We start from the raw sequence: 16,004 nt of genomic DNA on the forward strand, positions 1-16,004 counted from the left end.
ACAGGAGGAAGGTGAAAAGGTAAGGGTCAGCGACAGGTAAGAGTGGGGTTAGTGTTGAGTCAGTGCCACGTCCCCACCTCACGATCAGTTTTTTTTTCCTGAGCATCCTTTTCAAATGTTTAGAGGAAAAAAAACCTTTGAGTGCTCTTTGACAATCCCCTTCTCTTTCTCCCCTGCAAACAAAACATCCCATTAGTAGAAGCTTCTTTCCAAACAGACTCTTTTTATTCCAGTTACAAATCACATGTTTTCCTACCAAGGACGATGGGATTAATATATAGTCGAAGGCTTTCACGGCCGGACTCAACTGGTCGTGGTGGGCTTTCCGGGCTGTGTGGCTGTGATCTGGTAGATCTTGTTCCTAACGTTTCGCCTGCATCTGTGGCTGGCCTCTTCAGAGGTTTATCGCAGAGATGCACCTCTGAAGATGCCAGCCACAGATGCAGGCGAAATGTTAGGAACAAGATCTATCAGACCACGGCCACGCAGCCCGGAAAGCCCACAGCAAGCAATGGGATTAATAGTTTGTCCTGCTTCACAACCCAGTTTTGAAGGCAGAGAAAACTTAAAATCCCATGGTCCTTGGATAGTGATGGTGGGGGAAGGGAGGCCCCGTATAAAACCATACAAGTGTTGTTTGGAAGGGGATGAAACCGACACAGTGGGCCAAATAGCATCTGGGGAAATGGGTCTAGTACAGGGGTCTGCAACCTGCGGCTCTCCAGATGTTCATGGACTGCAATTCCCATCAGCCCTGCCAATTGGCCATGCTGGCAGGGGCTGATGGGAATCGTAGTCCACGGACATCTGGAGCGCCATAGGTTGGCCACCCCTGGTCTAGAACAAGCCTCATTCAAGTTGAGGATCCAGATTCAAAGCATTGTTGAGTTAGCATCAAGGAAATGCATTTGGGCAGGACATGCCATAAGCAGGGACCTGTCCCCAGTGACCCCCACCCTACCCCCCCAGGGCAATCCTAGCTAGAATTCGTGTAGTTGTGCTCTGCGCAGCCTTGCCGAACCGTGATCCCAGAGTGGCTTGGAAATCCAAAAAGTCCCGTCTTTCCCTTGGCGACTGAGTTCTGCTACTCTCTGGTAACCACCTTGTGTGTTTGCTGTCCTACCCTTGTTTATTGCTGCTCAGACTGTCTTTGGAGGTTATGACCATCCTTTGTCGCTGTGAGAATATTGAGACGTCGGAGGGGGTCCCACTGTACGTAACGGGGGTCGCACAGGTAAATGATTCACCCACTTCTAATGTGTTGTCTCTAACCGTCTTCTCTCCCTTCTGTCCCACGCAGCAGCGACAGTGGCAGCAGGAGGACATAAGCGCTCTCCTTTTTCTCTAGCGGGCCAGCCTTGGTACCTGCACTTTTCTCTCCTTTGCCCCCCTTGTTTGGCTCTTGCTACCTGCTGTCGCGCTCCACGGTAATGTAGAACGATGCATGCTGAGCCCCTCCAAATTCAAGATCCCCCTTTCTGAACCCCGTGGGAATGTTGCCGGCACCCGCTCCTTCCCAGTCGCCACTTCAGCCCGCTTCACAAGTGTCACACAGAAACAGGAAGGCTGTTACGCACGTCCGCTCTGTGGGGGGAAAGAAGGGCCGCACGAGATTACGTTTCCGGGGTGGGGGGGGGGCAGCTGTACCGAAGGGCAGGTCCTGAGAACTGTGTGCTACTTTTGAAACAGTGCCAAGTCCTGCGACCCTTTCAGTGTCTTGTGGCGTGGTCCGTCATAGGCTAGAGCAGTGGTGTCAAACTCTGGCTCTCCGGATGTTCATGGACTTTGATTCCCATCAGCCCCTGCAAGCATGGGCAATGACCCACAGATTTTCTTTGGCCGTGCTGGCAGGGACTGATGGGAATCATAGTCCACCAACATGTGGAGGGCCAGAGTTTGACGCCCCAGGCTAGAGTTGGCTCCATCAGGTGGTCCCCTGTTCATTAAAGTAGAATCCTCCAGGTATACCTGCTTCTGCCAAGCTTAAATCAGTTTCTGTACATGGCTGTCCTTGCCGGGTAAAAACAAGGCTCACCCAGTCCATTTCTTCTTTTTGTTCTTTGGACCACTTGGGTGCCGCAGGTCTGCCTCTGATCTGAAGCTGATGCACTGGAGAGGTTAGGACATTTCAATTAAATGCGAAATGCCCTGTTCTGATTATGTAAGCAATGTTGAAAAACCTTGTCCTCTCTGCCAGTTTAATTTCTAGCAGTGAAAGCCAGGCCACGACGTGCTCATTTAGAAAAAAATATTTGCAGCATCTGAATGGTCTGTAGGCATAGTTTTGCAGCCAACTTCCTGGAGAAGCATCTTTGGTTTTTTTAGAGGAACCAGTGAGGAGAGGTAGGACAGGTTCTCGGTCATATTACCCTGAATCAGCACATCAGATCTTGCCTGGAATGATACATCACCAGTATTTTGGTATTAGCAAGGAAGTCCAACTTGGATCTGGACAACCTCTAGCAGATTTGAAGCCAGTCTGTAAAATAGAGGGTTATAGTGGCCTACCTCATGGGGTTCTTGTGATTGTCAGATGCAAAATGTCACTGAATCATATAAATAAGCAGTAGCATTGTCTACCCTCAGGAGGCAGACTGTCAGATGCATCAACAACTTATAAACCCATCTCCAAGGGCAGCATCCACTTAGCACACTGCAGTAGACTAGCATTGGCCATTGTCAGTGGCAGTAAATGCCTCCTTCTTGCCATTGAGATTTATGGTCACAAGATGGTCTGGTCCTTTTAAATAGACATTCTTTTTTATTTGACAAAGGCTTCTGCTGATTTCAGGCTTGTGTAGAGATGTTAAATATCCAGGATGTTTGAAGCCAGGAAAAAATATCCCCTTCCTTTTTGTGAAACGTAATACTTCTTTATCAAATGGAAAACTTACTTTCCTGTGTTGCCAACATAAAATGTGGCAAATTAACTTATGGAATTTAAAAGCATAAATGTTTTAGATTCCTACATTTAGTATTATGAATATAGATAGCATTACAGAGAGAGAGATAAGCTATTCCTTGTGCTATGATAGTGCACAAATTTTAGTTGGTGCCTGCAGTATGGAAAATGGGAGAGAAACTTTTATTTTGCCTACTACAAACTCCATATTATTCGGACAGACTCTTGTGCAGTTACAATGTGACTAGCGGCATATTTGGTTATTAAAAACATTTATTTCTTCAATTTGATTCCCTTCCCCTAAAATAATGATACCTAATAGAACATACATGAAGCATACTAAATACATACAAAGTTAGTCGCATTTAAACAAATATATTAAAATATTCCATATGGCTAAAGTATATACTCCTTTTCTAATGCTTAGGTTATATTATATATGGAAGTAGTACAGTTGAGTGAGTAAAAGTTTATCTTGTAAAGCATTTCACATTCCAAAAGAGAAAATATTTCATATGGGTTTTTTTAAAAAAGAAGAAGAGTTTGGATTTGTATCCCCCTTTCCTGTTGGAGACTCAAAGGGGCTTACATACTCTTGTCCCTTCCCTCTCACAACAAACACCCTGTGAGGTAGGTGGGGCTGAGAGAGCTCCGAAGAACTGTGACTAGCCCAGGGTCATCCAGCCGGCGTGTGTTGGAGTGCACAGGCTAATCTGAATTTCCCAGATAAGCCTCCACAGCTCAAACGGCAGAGCGGGGAATCAAACCGTGTTCCTCCAGATTAGAAGGCATCTGCTCTTAACCACTACGCCACTGCTGCTCCCAACATTTTTAGTTTTTCCATTGTAATTTTTTGAAAAAAATTGGATGGGTCTTTCCAATTTTTTCTCCTTGACTCTCCACCCCCTCTCAAGGCTTTTTAGCTCTAAGTGTGTGGTGTGTGATTATCTCTTGGACGGGGTTATATCTTTAAGGTCCACGAATCAGGCAAGACCTCCCGATTCCCCTTCCAGTTGTGAGATCCTGAATTCAGCCAGTGGCACTCTTGGATCCTGGTCTTTGTGGCTTCCTTGGTTTCCGAAAGACCCCCCATGTTGATTTCTGTGTATTCGGCCAACTGGCAGAAGCATTGCGTCTGCATTACCTGGAGCCAGTGCAGCAGGTGGTCAGCAGGGCCAAGGGGAAGAGCTGAGCCTGTTACCTGGAAACGTGCCAATGTTTTACGTTTTTTGGCAGGATTTCCCTAGAGATAATGACGTTACAGCCCAGGTGCGAGGACGTAGAGACGGCGGAGGGGGTAGCTTTAACTGTCACAGGTGTGGCCCAGGTACAGTAACTCCAAACACCTCCTTTCAGGAATGCATGCCTCCTAACTCTTCTTCCTGGCCTCTTCTTCCTCCCAGGAGGCTGCTTAGCCCAGGGGAGAGGCATGGGCTGCTCTGGAAACACTCCCCTTGATTGAAAGTTGCTTTTTTAATCTCTTCACCCTGCGTTGGATTCACCTAGCACCCAGCACCAAGCCGCTCACCCTTTTGGTCACTAGGTCATTGTTTCTACCTCTCCCACCCAGCAGGGGGTGCTGTGGCCACTTTGACAGTTCTTAACAACTAAAACCAGCACAGTTCCAGCACACCAATCCGCATCTCTGCCCGGGTTTGTATTGAGCCTATTTTTGTCCTGGGTTCACGCTGGTTTTCAAACGAGTTCCGTACTGTGGATTTTAGGATTGATAAAGTCACAATTCCCACAGGATGCATTTTGCTCTAAAATGGCAACAAGCAAAGTTACTTTACTGGGAAGGCCTCCCTGGAGCAGTGGGCCAGACGTCGCTGCCGCTCTGCTTCCACCAGTTCCTTCTGTTCAACAGTTCTTGCATCTGGGTTGGCAGTTGGGTTGACCAAGCAGTCCAGACTGAAGCTGACCTCTGGACTTCACGAACAACAGTCTTTTACTTCAACAGGATACATGGCAGTATTCAGCAGCCGTCCCTGCTGTCTCTTGATGGATGTTCTGGATGGTGCATGACTTGGGTGTGTGAAGGGTGGGTAGGTGGCTTTCCTTTTTGGTTGCATGGGACGGCCTTCCTCCCTGACTTCTGAACTGAAATTCCAGGTATGTGAAACGGCCCTTTCTGTGTCATGATAGCTGCCGGTCTCCCCTCACCCCGGCTCAAGCATAACAAGGCTTTTCCATGGCCCAGAGGAATGGCTAGGGGAAATGGAGCCCAGTGCAAAATTGGAGTTTTGCTGCCCCCCCCCCCCCCCCGATGTTTGTATTTTTTCGTATTTTTTCGTATTTTTTCAGTTTTCAGCCTGCAGAGGGTGCTATTTTTAACCTAGCAGCATCAAAATTTCAGGGTAACTTTAGGAGACTCTCCTGATGATAACTCCCAGGTTTGGTGAAGTTTGGTTTCGGGGTTGCCCCATCTACTATTGGCTTCCATTGGAAACAATGGCAGATGGGGGCACCCCCTTTGGGGGTCCATAACTTTGGACCCCCTGAACCAAACTTCACCAATCTTGGCTGGTATCAGCAGGAATGTCGCCAGACGATATTCTGAAATTTGGTGCCGCTATCCTAAAAACTGCGCCCCCTGCCGCCTGACAAAGTAAAAACACTAAAAATATCAAAAATACATTTTGCTGGGGGCCCCCCCAAGGCGCGTGCCTGGTGCAACGCGCACACCCCCTTTCCCTGCCCTGGCCTGACCTCTTTGGATTCGTGCCCCACTTGTATGGAAATACTAAATAATTGTGGTCTTGTCAAACTTCTCCTTTTGCTGGAGCCAGCCAGGCAAGCCTGCATTTTATTAGTTCTGTTGCATGTTCTGGTAAGCAGGTTAAGGAATTGCTAACTGACCTCTTGTTTGTTTAATGATTAGAGGAAAATCCAGACACAGGATATTTTCCAGCGGCAGCAGCAGAAGTGGACTCTCTTAATAGTGCACCGCAATCATGGACCTGTCGGGCACGAAGGGGCACCGTTGTGCATTTGGGGGGTTGTCCAAACACTTCTTCCCAGTTCCTAAACCCATCAGTCTCCTTGTTTAACTCTGTGCTGTGTGGAGTTGCTCCTGCAGACCGGTGTATTAAAAGGCTAGAAAAAGCCAATGAACCTCAGCAGGACTTGCTCAGGAAGATTTCAAACATGTAGTCTAGGGCCAGACCTGGTCCCTTGAGGGGGCTTATCAGGCTTGCGAGCCAGCTGAGGCAACTCCCCCCACCCGTGGGCTCACAGGCCAGATCAGGAGTTGCAGGGGGGAGAGGTTTGCTTCAGCTGGCTTCAGGGGCACACCACTAATGGGGACATGGGCGCACACTGTTTCGTCACATGGGGGGCGCTGAGCCCTGCCCCTCTCCTGGCCTCCCTGCAGGCTGGCTCCTGCCCTCCCCAGGCCCTCACCCCCCCCCCTCGCTGCCACCCCGCAGGCCCTGGGGAGAGGGCAGAAGCTGGCCTGCCAGGGGGGAGGGACGGGTGGCCCAGGCAGACGCCGCAACACAGGTTGGCCCGGGAGCCGACCTGCTGCTACGGCGCCTGTCTGAGCCCCCACCCCACCTGGGGGCCCCTCCCCCTGCCCTCCAGCTGGCTCCCGTAAATGGTACCCAGGAAGCCGTGCAGGGAGGGGGACGGGGGTGGTGGTAGTCATGCTCCCTGGTGCCATTTAGGCCTGGTACGCCATTGGCTGGCTTGCAGGACTGATAAACCCTCTCAAAGTCACCACCCCACCCCATTGCAGGCTCCCCAGTTCAGGCACCCCCCAGAGCCATCCTGGAACCAGTTGAGGCAGCTTCCCGCCCCACCCCTGGGTCCATCTCAACCAAGTCACATTTATGTCATATCCAAGCCTCATAACAAATTAATTCAACACCCCTGCCCTAGTGGGTTGCATCTCAAGTGTCTGCTAAGATGAGTGTTCCAACCAACCACAATTTTTGGGGGGTGGGGCGGGGTCAGTCAGAAGACTCACTGAAAGCACAGACTTTGGCATGGCTGCACCGAAGTTAATATGGTTTCTGGCTTGATCAGTCATGACCCTGGAATCCTGGCTGTCGACTAGAAGATATGAGCCTGCAAAAGTACCCCTTGCCACAGAAGGCTTTGTTTAATCTCGGGAGCTACATGACTAGTGAGATTTGCTGGTCAAGGCCACACACGCTTTCTGGTTGAACCTTTCTGAGGACTTGTGTTCCTCTACCACGCACGGGCACCACGTTTTGTGACATCAGCAGGGAAAGCACTGTTTTTTTAAATAGTAACGCGGAGCACGAGACACCTTAGGGCTCCCAACCTTTCCCCTTCTGCTTGCAGCACCGTTTTCGATTCTTTGCGAACCTTTTGGTTTTGCTGGTTTTGCGGTGTTTATTTAAGAGGGGGGAAAATGGGAAGCCTGCACTTTGCCAGTGTGCACTTTTCTATTTTTTAACCACCACCCCCCTTTCTCGGGTTTTCTTAAAATGCTTTTTTGAAAGTTGTCTTGAGTGTCAAAGCTGGACTCTGGCGGCTGCACAACTGAGCATGGAGCCCGAGAGGGACAAGAGCAGCCTGAAAACCCTTTCCCACAGCCCAGTGGCCCCCACTAAGCCCCTGCTGTTCTTTCTCTGTCTGGACCAGCCCAGGTGCCACCACCAAGAAGGAACGGCTCTCCCTCCTGCTGATGCTAAGCAGCATTTTGCACCTCCAGCCGAATTGCAGCTGAGGACGAACCGGCTGGGTGCAGCGGAAGCTTTTCTGCTCCGTGCCACCAGCTCCATCTACTAATTGCCTTGGCAGGGAGGAGCAAGGGAGAGGCCAGGCGGGCGGTTGGCCTGCATCTCAAGAGATACGAGAACAGTCAGTTGCAAGTGAAATGCCTGGCGCGCTTGGGGATTTGAAATGCTGCTGGCTGGGGGAGAGCCCAACAAACCCATTTCGTGTGTCTATAACAGATCTCTGGACTCCATGTCGCGTTATGCTGCCACAGAAGGTGGTGGTGGCCACTCACCAGGATTGCTTTAAAAGGGGCTTGGACAGATATATGAAGTCGATCTATGGCTACCAATCTTGATCCTCATTGATCTGGGATTACAAATGCCGTAACAGACCAGGTGCTCGGGAGCAGCAGCAGCAGAAGGCCATTGCTTTCACATTGAGCTCCCAAAGGCATCTGGTGGACCACTGCGAGTAGCAGAGTGCTGGACTAGCTGGACTCTGGTCTGATCCAGCAGGCTCTTTCTTATGTTCTTATGCATTGCCCAGGCCCAAAATTTGCCTCCCAGAAAAATGGAGAAGGGGGTGGGGGGCAGTCTTCGCTGCAAATAATTTGCTCAGTTTGTGGGGTGGCTGGGACAGGTCTTGTTCCCCGTACCCTGAGTTGTGTAACTTGGGCTGGCGGAACTGCCTTTCCTTGTGCAACTCTCCGTTCCTTTGCTCCCCTGCATTGATTTGTATATTTACTGGAAACGGGTCTTCTTTGAAACCTGCCTCTGAAACATCCAGATTGTCCTCCAGTAAACTGCATTGTCGTGGCAGGAGGACAGACAGTGTAAACGGGCTGGCACGGTTCCTGAGAGCCAGCTAGCTTGCAAACTAGGCACCCAGAGATGGCTTGCACTCTGCTTCCTTCACGGATAATAGCGTCTCCTGTTACGTTCTCCCTTCTCTCACCAGGAATTCTATGGTTTTTCGTCCACAGGTGAAAATAATGACCGAAAAGGAGCTTCTGGCAGTGGCTTGTGAGCAGTTCCTGGGGAAGAACGTCCACGACATTAAGAACGTAGTCCTCCAAACGCTGGAGGGGCATCTGCGCTCCATCTTAGGTGTGAGGCGGGGTGTCCCCTGATGGGATTGTGTCTCCTTGGGCCCTGTACTTAGACCAGAGGTCTGCAACCTGTGGTTCTCCAGATGGGAATTATAGTCAATGAACATCTGGAGAGCCACAGGTTGCAGACCCCTGAGTTAGACCTTCCCCCTCTGCTGTTTTTGCAGGTTTGTGCAAAGCAAAGAAGGCAAGTTTCTGCCCCTGGGTATAGCACTGTCAGTCCTCACCCACTCCAGCTACAGTGAAATGTAAGCCAGGCCTGCAGCAGTGTTGATGGTCTCAACAGGACTTCCATCAAGCAGTGTTCAGCGTAGCTCCTTGACTCGCAGAAGTTCAGTGAACATCTGCAAATATAAGCAAGCGCTCTTAACTTGCAGAGCTGCACATTTCCAGATACTATTTATTATTTATTTATTTATTATTTCAATTTATAAACCGCCCCATCCCCGAAGGGCTCTGGGCGGTGCACAACGTCAGTGTATACAATATATAACAGGTCACACTAATGACCATATTTACTAAAATCCATTAAAATAAATAAAACCATTTAAACAGCGGTCAGAGCAAAAAAATAACGGTGTCCCATAGCCCAAGTCCTTTAGACCTCCTCAGGGAGAGGGAACGGCCGGACTCCTCCCTAAAAGATGACGTATATGGGAGCAGGGGAGCAGAAGCGGAGGAAGGAAGGGGGCGCACCTCAGCGACTGGACACTCCAAAGGCCCGGCGGAACAACTCAGTCTTGCAGGCCCTGCGGAACTCACCAAGGTCCTGCAGGGCCTGGACAGCTGGAGGGAGAGTGTTCCACTAGGCCGGGGCCAGGGCAGTAAAGGTCCTGGCCCGTGTGGAGGCCAGCCGCATCATTGAGGGGCCAGGAACCACCAGTAAGTTGGCCTCTGCCAAGCGCAGAGGTCGAGTAGGGGTATATGGGGTAATGCGGTCTCTAAGGTACGAGGGCCCCAGGCTGCGTAAGGCCTTAAAGGTCAAAACCCACACCTTGAAGACGATTCGGAATTCCACTGGGAGCCAATGCAGCTGGCGCAACACAGGCTGAATGTGATCACGAAAGGCGCCCCCTGTGAGCAAACTATGTCGCACATACTTTTGGACTGTCACCTTTACGATGACCTAAACGTATCCTGATTCAACATTTGTTAACAGCAAGGACCACCCAATCAAATTTCCAGGTTTTCGTCGAAGGCTTTCATGGCCGGAATCACTGGAGTGTTGTGGGGTTTCCAGGCTGTATGGATGTCTTCCAGTATCACTTTCTCCTGATGTTTTGCCTGCATCTGTGGCTGGCATCTTCAGAGGATCTCCTCTGAAGATGCCAGCCACAAATGCAAGCAAAACGTCGAGAGAAAATACTACTAGAACATCGCCTGGAAACCCCACAACACTCCACAAATTTCCAGGTTACTCGCTTTTTTATTAAGTGATTGTAATTCACACATTACCTCAGCTGTAGCCACATATTTAGAAAAAAAAAACTCTTAAAACTCTGCGTTTGGAGCTTTTACCTTTTCTTTTAAGGTTTTTTACATGTTTACACTTTTCTGATAATCTTTTAATATGCCAATAAAGGTACAGTGGAACCTCGTTTTTCGCCGGTAATCTGTCCGGCAACGCACAGCGAAAACCGAAACCAGCGAAAACCGAAGCTACGGCGTAGCAAATTTACGCAAAAAGCGTAAATGTACACAAACGGCATAGCTGGAAATGGAGGCAACCGGTGAAAACTGAGGCAAAAAAACGGCTGGGGGCGACCAGGGGAAACCGAAACCAGCGAAAACCAAAGGCGACGATTACCGAGGTTCCACTGTATAATGATTGGATGAACTTGAAGAGCACAGCGTTTTGCCGTGGCATTGCTGGTCCAAATGATGTTGCCACCCAGAAGCAGCCCTTTGGCTGTTCTGTCTGGCATCCCATCTCACTCTTCCGAGGAGTTTGGGCCTTACTAATTTCCATCAATTCCGCAGTCATTTTTCTTGGATGTGCAACAACCTCCTGTTCCTTTGTTTCTGTTCTACAGGGACGTTGACTGTTGAGCAGATCTACCAGGACAGGGACCAGTTTGCCAAGTTGGTGCGGGAGGTGGCAGCCCCAGACGTTGGCCGGATGGGCATTGAAATCCTGAGCTTTACGATCAAGGTACAAGCAGGGCCTCGCTGGGAATATAGTCAAGGTAGAAATGGACTGTTGGTGCTAAAGCCGTTGTTATCGGTGATGTAGGCATCAGGAAAGCAGGGCAGTTCGGAAGGAAAAGATTCCACATAGAGGTTCACAATGCCTCTTCCATCAGGAACTACTTAGCTCTCATAAAACAGGGCAGCTTTAAAAGCCCCCAGGTTCACTATTCAGAACAAGTGGGGTGGAGTGCAGTGCATGTGGAGAAGTCACAGCTTTCAGAATCCCAAAGGTACCTCATAACTTTGGTATGATGTTTCTCTATTTATTTGTGGACAGACGCAATCATCTGCATTCTTTTGCTAGAAAGAACACTGGCGTGCTCAGGCTGTATCAAAACAACGTTCTTTTGCCACTAAGAATGCTGAGGCATTTGCAGCAGCAACAGACCCCCACAGTGGTCTTCCCAGCCCTTTCTCTGCCCTGCAGGCTTCCACCCCGGCAACCAGAGAGGTCTTTTTTTGGACTTAAAAAAAATCAGTATTGGATGTATCCCTACAGCGTTTACAGCAGTATCTCATTCATCTTTTTTTTTTAGCCTACCAGCGGCATGAGGCGGTAGGGAACGGCAACTGTGGGACAAGAAAAATAGTGCTATTTTGAGTGGGGGCTGCAAAAATGCACGCCTTCCTGTCCACGCAGTGTTCAAATGCAGTCTCCCGAACGATCACACCAAAGCACGTTTGGCAACGATCACACCAAAGCAGGGGAAAACACGGAAGGTGGGCAATGAGGGGCCAAGAGGGTGTGATGCTTCAAAACAGCCGGCTCCAGCTTAGGCACAGAGAAGGGCAGATGCTGCCAGGCAAAGGGGATTACAAAGACACCCCAACAAACACACGCACACCCTGACTTATCCCTTTGTGCTTTCTTTTTACCCCACCTTTCCACCACATTTCTCGAGAGCTGCTTACAGTGGCTCTAGAACATGTTTGAGTGAGGGCAAAAAGCAGCAGAGGTAGGAGGCCAAAGAATATTAGTAATGGAAATGGCGTCACTGGGGGAGGAGGTGAGGTAGCTGAGAATTTCCTGCATTTTGCTGGAGGTTGGCTAGATGACCTTTGGGGTCCCCCAGCTCTGTGTTTCAGCGCTTTTGTTATTTTTCTGCAAGCTCTGTGGATGCAGCAGGAGAAGGGAAGTTCCAAAACACGGATTCTGCTACCCAGATTTATTTTATTTATTTATTATATTTATATCTGACCATATCTCCAAAGACTCAGGGCGGCTCACAATAAAACATTCATCATAAATACCATAAATATAAACATTTAAAACATCAAAATACGTAAGTTTTAAAAACAAATACAAACAGATAGCGTAAAAAAAACCCCCCAGCATAAGAGCACAAAAGAAACAGATGCATACGCCATATCCAACCAGGACCAGAGATGTTGTCGAAGGCTTTCACAGCCGAATTCAACTGGTTGTGGTGGGTTTTCCGGGCTGTGTGGCCGTGGTCTGGTAGATCTTGTTCCCAACATTTCACCTGCATCTGTGGCTGGCATCTTCAGAGGTGTATCACAGAGAGAAGTCTGTTACACAGTGTGTAACACTTCTCTCTGTGATACACCTCTGAAGATGCCAGCTACAGATGCAGGTGAAACGTTGGGAACAAAATCTACCAGACCATGGCCACACAGCCCAAAAAACCCACCACAACCAGGACCAGAGATAATTTAGGAAGAAAAGAAAGGTCCAGCTGGCTCGACAGATCCTGTTTCTGAAGAGCCCTGATTTATGATGGAAGAAGGGACCAGCTGAGCCTGTGTATGCATGGAGGGGAGCACACTTCCTGCTTCAGCTGATGCCCAAAGAGTGACTTCCTCCCTTCCCCTCCCTTGCAGGACGTCTATGATAAAGTCAGCTACTTGAGTTCCCTGGGGAAGACCCAGACGGCAGCCGTTCAGCGAGATGCGGACATTGGAGTGGCCGAAGCGGAGCGTGATGCCGGCATCCGGGTGGGTGTGCTGGCCGCCTCCCTCGTGTTCTTGCCCCCTCTCCCTAGATGGCAACACTCGCTTCTCGTCTTGCACTGGTCAGTGAGCTGAGCCGTGCTTCCCTGTTTGCTCCTGCAGGAAGCGGACTGCAAAAGAGAAATGCTGGATGTCAAGTTCATGGCAGACACGAAGGTGGCCGACTCCAAGCGGGCCTTCGAAATGCAGAAAGCGGCTTTCAGCCAGGAGATCAACGTGAAGGTGCGTGGCTCCATTCGCTCAGTTTGAATACAGGGCAGGCAGGGAGCACCGTTGCGTCACATAGTTGCGAGACCCTTTTTAAGGCATACCTGGGCCCAAATTGTGATCCCTTGAGGTTTTTGGCTGCTCTGGAGGCAACGGCGAATGAGTACTCCCGAAATGGGTGCGTGTGATTTCATCAGGAAAGTCTTTGTGTAGGTACAAAAGGGGCTGCAGACTAACAAGGGGGAGGAGGCCAGAAGCGGACTGTGGACGAGGGTGAGAGGCAGTTCAAAAGGGAGAGTTAATCGTGGTGAAGTGGTTAAGAGCAGGTGGATTCTGATCTGGAGAACCAGGTTTGATTCCCCACTCCTCCACCTGAGTGGCGGAGGCTTATCTGGTGAACCAGATGTGTTTCTGCACTCCTACATTCCTCCTGGGTGACCTCTGGCTAGACACAGTTCTTCAGAACACTCTCAGCCCCACCTACACAAGATGTCTGTTGAGGAGAGAGGAAAGGAGCTTGTAAGCCACCTTGAGTCTCCTTACAGGAGAGAAAGGAGGGGTATAAATCCAAACTCCTCCTCCTTCTTCTTCTTCGGCTGTTGGCAGCCAGTAGTGGGAACTGTTTGGTTCTTCCAAAACCCGACTTGAAGTCCCTAATGAACTAGCAAGGGGGTGGGGCGAGGATGAGTCCTTTCTGGCCACAGGTTGTGACCTCTCTTCTCCCTTCTGCAGACAGCAGAGGCTCAACTTGCTTATGAACTGCAAGGAGCGAAAGAGCAGCAAAAGATCCGCCAAGAGGAGATCGAGATCGAGGTGGTGCAGCGCCGGAAGCAGATCGACGTGGAGGAGAAAGAGATCATTCGCATGGACAAGGAGCTCATTGCCACCATCAGGAGGCCGGCGGAGGCCGAGGCCCACCGCATGCAGGAGATTGCAGAAGGAGAGAAGTGGGTATTGTCATCTAGGGAGGGGGCCGGGCAGTTCTCATTCCCTCTCGGACATCAGAAGCTGTTTCAGTGGGTGGAGAGAGAAAGGAATGATGGGGTTTTATCTGCTGCAGTGTGTGGCTTGGCCCGCTAGCTTGAGTCCTCTGCTTATGTAGTGAGTTCTGCTTTACCAGGACTTGGACCTCAGGGGTTCAGTAGACTGTCTGACTCTGTCTGCTGATATCCTCTCATATGTGTCAAGCTGTAATCATCTTTGTGCTTGACTCAACTTCGACCCCATTGTGGTGCGGGGGTGAAGAGCAGGTGCACTCTTAATCTGGAGAACTGGGTTTGATTCCCTGATCTGCTACTTGAGGGGTGGAAGCTTATCTGGTGAACCAAATTAGCTTGTGCACTCCAGAACATGCCAGCTGGGTGGCCTTGGGCTTGTCACAGTTCTTTGGAGCTCTCTTAGCCCCACCTACCTCACAGGGTGTTTGTTGTGGGGGGGGGGGAGGGAAAAGGGCTTGTAAGCCCCTTTGAATCTCCGTACAAGAGAGAAAGGGGGGATATCAATCCAAACTCTTCTTCTCCTCCTTCTTCTCTGGACTTACTCAATGTATATATTTCATTGCCTCTGCTGAAGAGAGCTGTCTCCTATGAAAGCTTTTGCCACAATTAATGTGTTAATCTTCTGTGTGTCACAGCTCCCCTCTGCACTTTTTCTGACTCATGTACCCACTGGTGGGAGAGAGAAAACATTGATAACTATCTGTATCTCTAAAGCATCCTTAATGAAAATAAGAGCAACTTGAAAAAATACTCTGCAGTCACCAGGCACAGTTTGAAGAGCTCTGTGCAGCAGCTCACTCTCTGAGCATTAACATGGTGCTGTTCAGAGGCATAGCTGGGCCAGAATGTGCCTTGTGTGCACTCTGTATTTTCCGCCCCCCTGCCCCCACCCCTTACCTTAGTGCAGGCTGGAGAAGCGGCCTGTTCCCTTCAGGCTGAAAACGGCTTGTGGGAACTACACTTCCCATGAGACCCTGGGGCTTCCAAGGTCTCCTGGAAAGTGTAGTTCCCACCAGGCCGTTTTCGGCCTGAAGGGAACAGGCCACTTCCCCAGCCTGTACTGTTTGACGAAGGTAAGTGTGAGTGAGTGAGTGAGTGAGTGAGTGAGTGAGTGAGTGAGTGAGTGAGTGAGTGAGTGAGTGAGTGAGTGAGTGAGTGAGTGAGTGAGTGAGTGAGTGAGTGTCTGTGTGTGTCTGTGTGTGTCTGTGTGTGTCTGTGTGTAAGGGGGGGCAGGGGGGTGATTTTCTGACCCCTCCCTGGGCAAGCACCCGGTGCAACATGCGCCCCCCCCCAGTCCCCTGGTAGCTCCACCTCTGGTGCTGTTCCTGTTGTGAAGGGTGGTGGTGGTTGCGTGTTTCATTGCTGGGTTTGTCTGAGATCCCGTTTTGCCTTTCCTTGAAAGGGTGAAGCAGATGCTGATTGCTCAGGCCGAAGCGGAGAAGATCCGCAAGATCGGAGAGGCCGAGGCGTCCGTCATCAAGGCCATCGGCAAAGCGGAGGCTGAGAAGATGAAGCTCAAGGCCGAGGCCTACCAGCAGTATGGGGAGGCTGCCAAGATGGCTCTGGTGCTTGATGCTCTGCCGCAGGTGAGAGCTGGAGCAGATCTGAGGGGGGGGCAGAGAGCACCCTCCCAGGTGTCTCTTGGGCCTGAGCTTCAGTAAATTTCTGTCCTGCCCTCAGATTGCCGCCAAGGTGGCTGCCCCATTGACCAAGGTCGATGAAATTGTGATTCTCAGCGGGGACAACAACAAACTGACAACAGATGTGAACCGGTTGCTGGCTGAGCTCCCTGCATCTGTGCACGCCCTCACCGGAGTCGACCTATCCAAGGTGAGACAGGTGGGGTGTAGGGGAGAATATTGGCCTGATCATCATCCTTCCCCCACTTCTGAGCATGTGCAGAGGGAGGCAGCGGCAGCAGTTCTAAAATGCCTGACGA

General features: G+C 50.2%; 1 protein-coding gene across 2 annotated transcripts in view; it reads left to right on the forward strand.

Moving 5' to 3' along the window:
* Positions 1 to 16,004, forward strand: part of FLOT2 (flotillin 2) — a 35,288-nt gene that overhangs the window by 16,707 nt on the left and 2,577 nt on the right. The window contains exons 3-10 of one of the 2 annotated variants that reach the window (XM_048518846.1): positions 1,144 to 1,234; positions 8,574 to 8,697; positions 10,733 to 10,851; positions 12,732 to 12,845; positions 12,963 to 13,082; positions 13,800 to 14,014; positions 15,468 to 15,651; positions 15,746 to 15,895. In XM_048518846.1, coding sequence (XP_048374803.1) covers positions 1,144 to 1,234; positions 8,574 to 8,697; positions 10,733 to 10,851; positions 12,732 to 12,845; positions 12,963 to 13,082; positions 13,800 to 14,014; positions 15,468 to 15,651; positions 15,746 to 15,895 — 1,117 coding nt within the window. Of the gene's footprint in view, positions 1 to 1,143; positions 1,235 to 4,138; positions 4,230 to 8,573; positions 8,698 to 10,732; positions 10,852 to 12,731; positions 12,846 to 12,962; positions 13,083 to 13,799; positions 14,015 to 15,467; positions 15,652 to 15,745; positions 15,896 to 16,004 lie in introns of both variants that reach the window. The other variant, XM_048518845.1, reaches the window with a different exon arrangement.

The sequence above is a fragment of the Sphaerodactylus townsendi genome, linkage group LG16 (assembly GCF_021028975.2).
Source record: "Sphaerodactylus townsendi isolate TG3544 linkage group LG16, MPM_Stown_v2.3, whole genome shotgun sequence".
Lineage (NCBI taxonomy): Eukaryota > Metazoa > Chordata > Lepidosauria > Squamata > Sphaerodactylidae > Sphaerodactylus > Sphaerodactylus townsendi.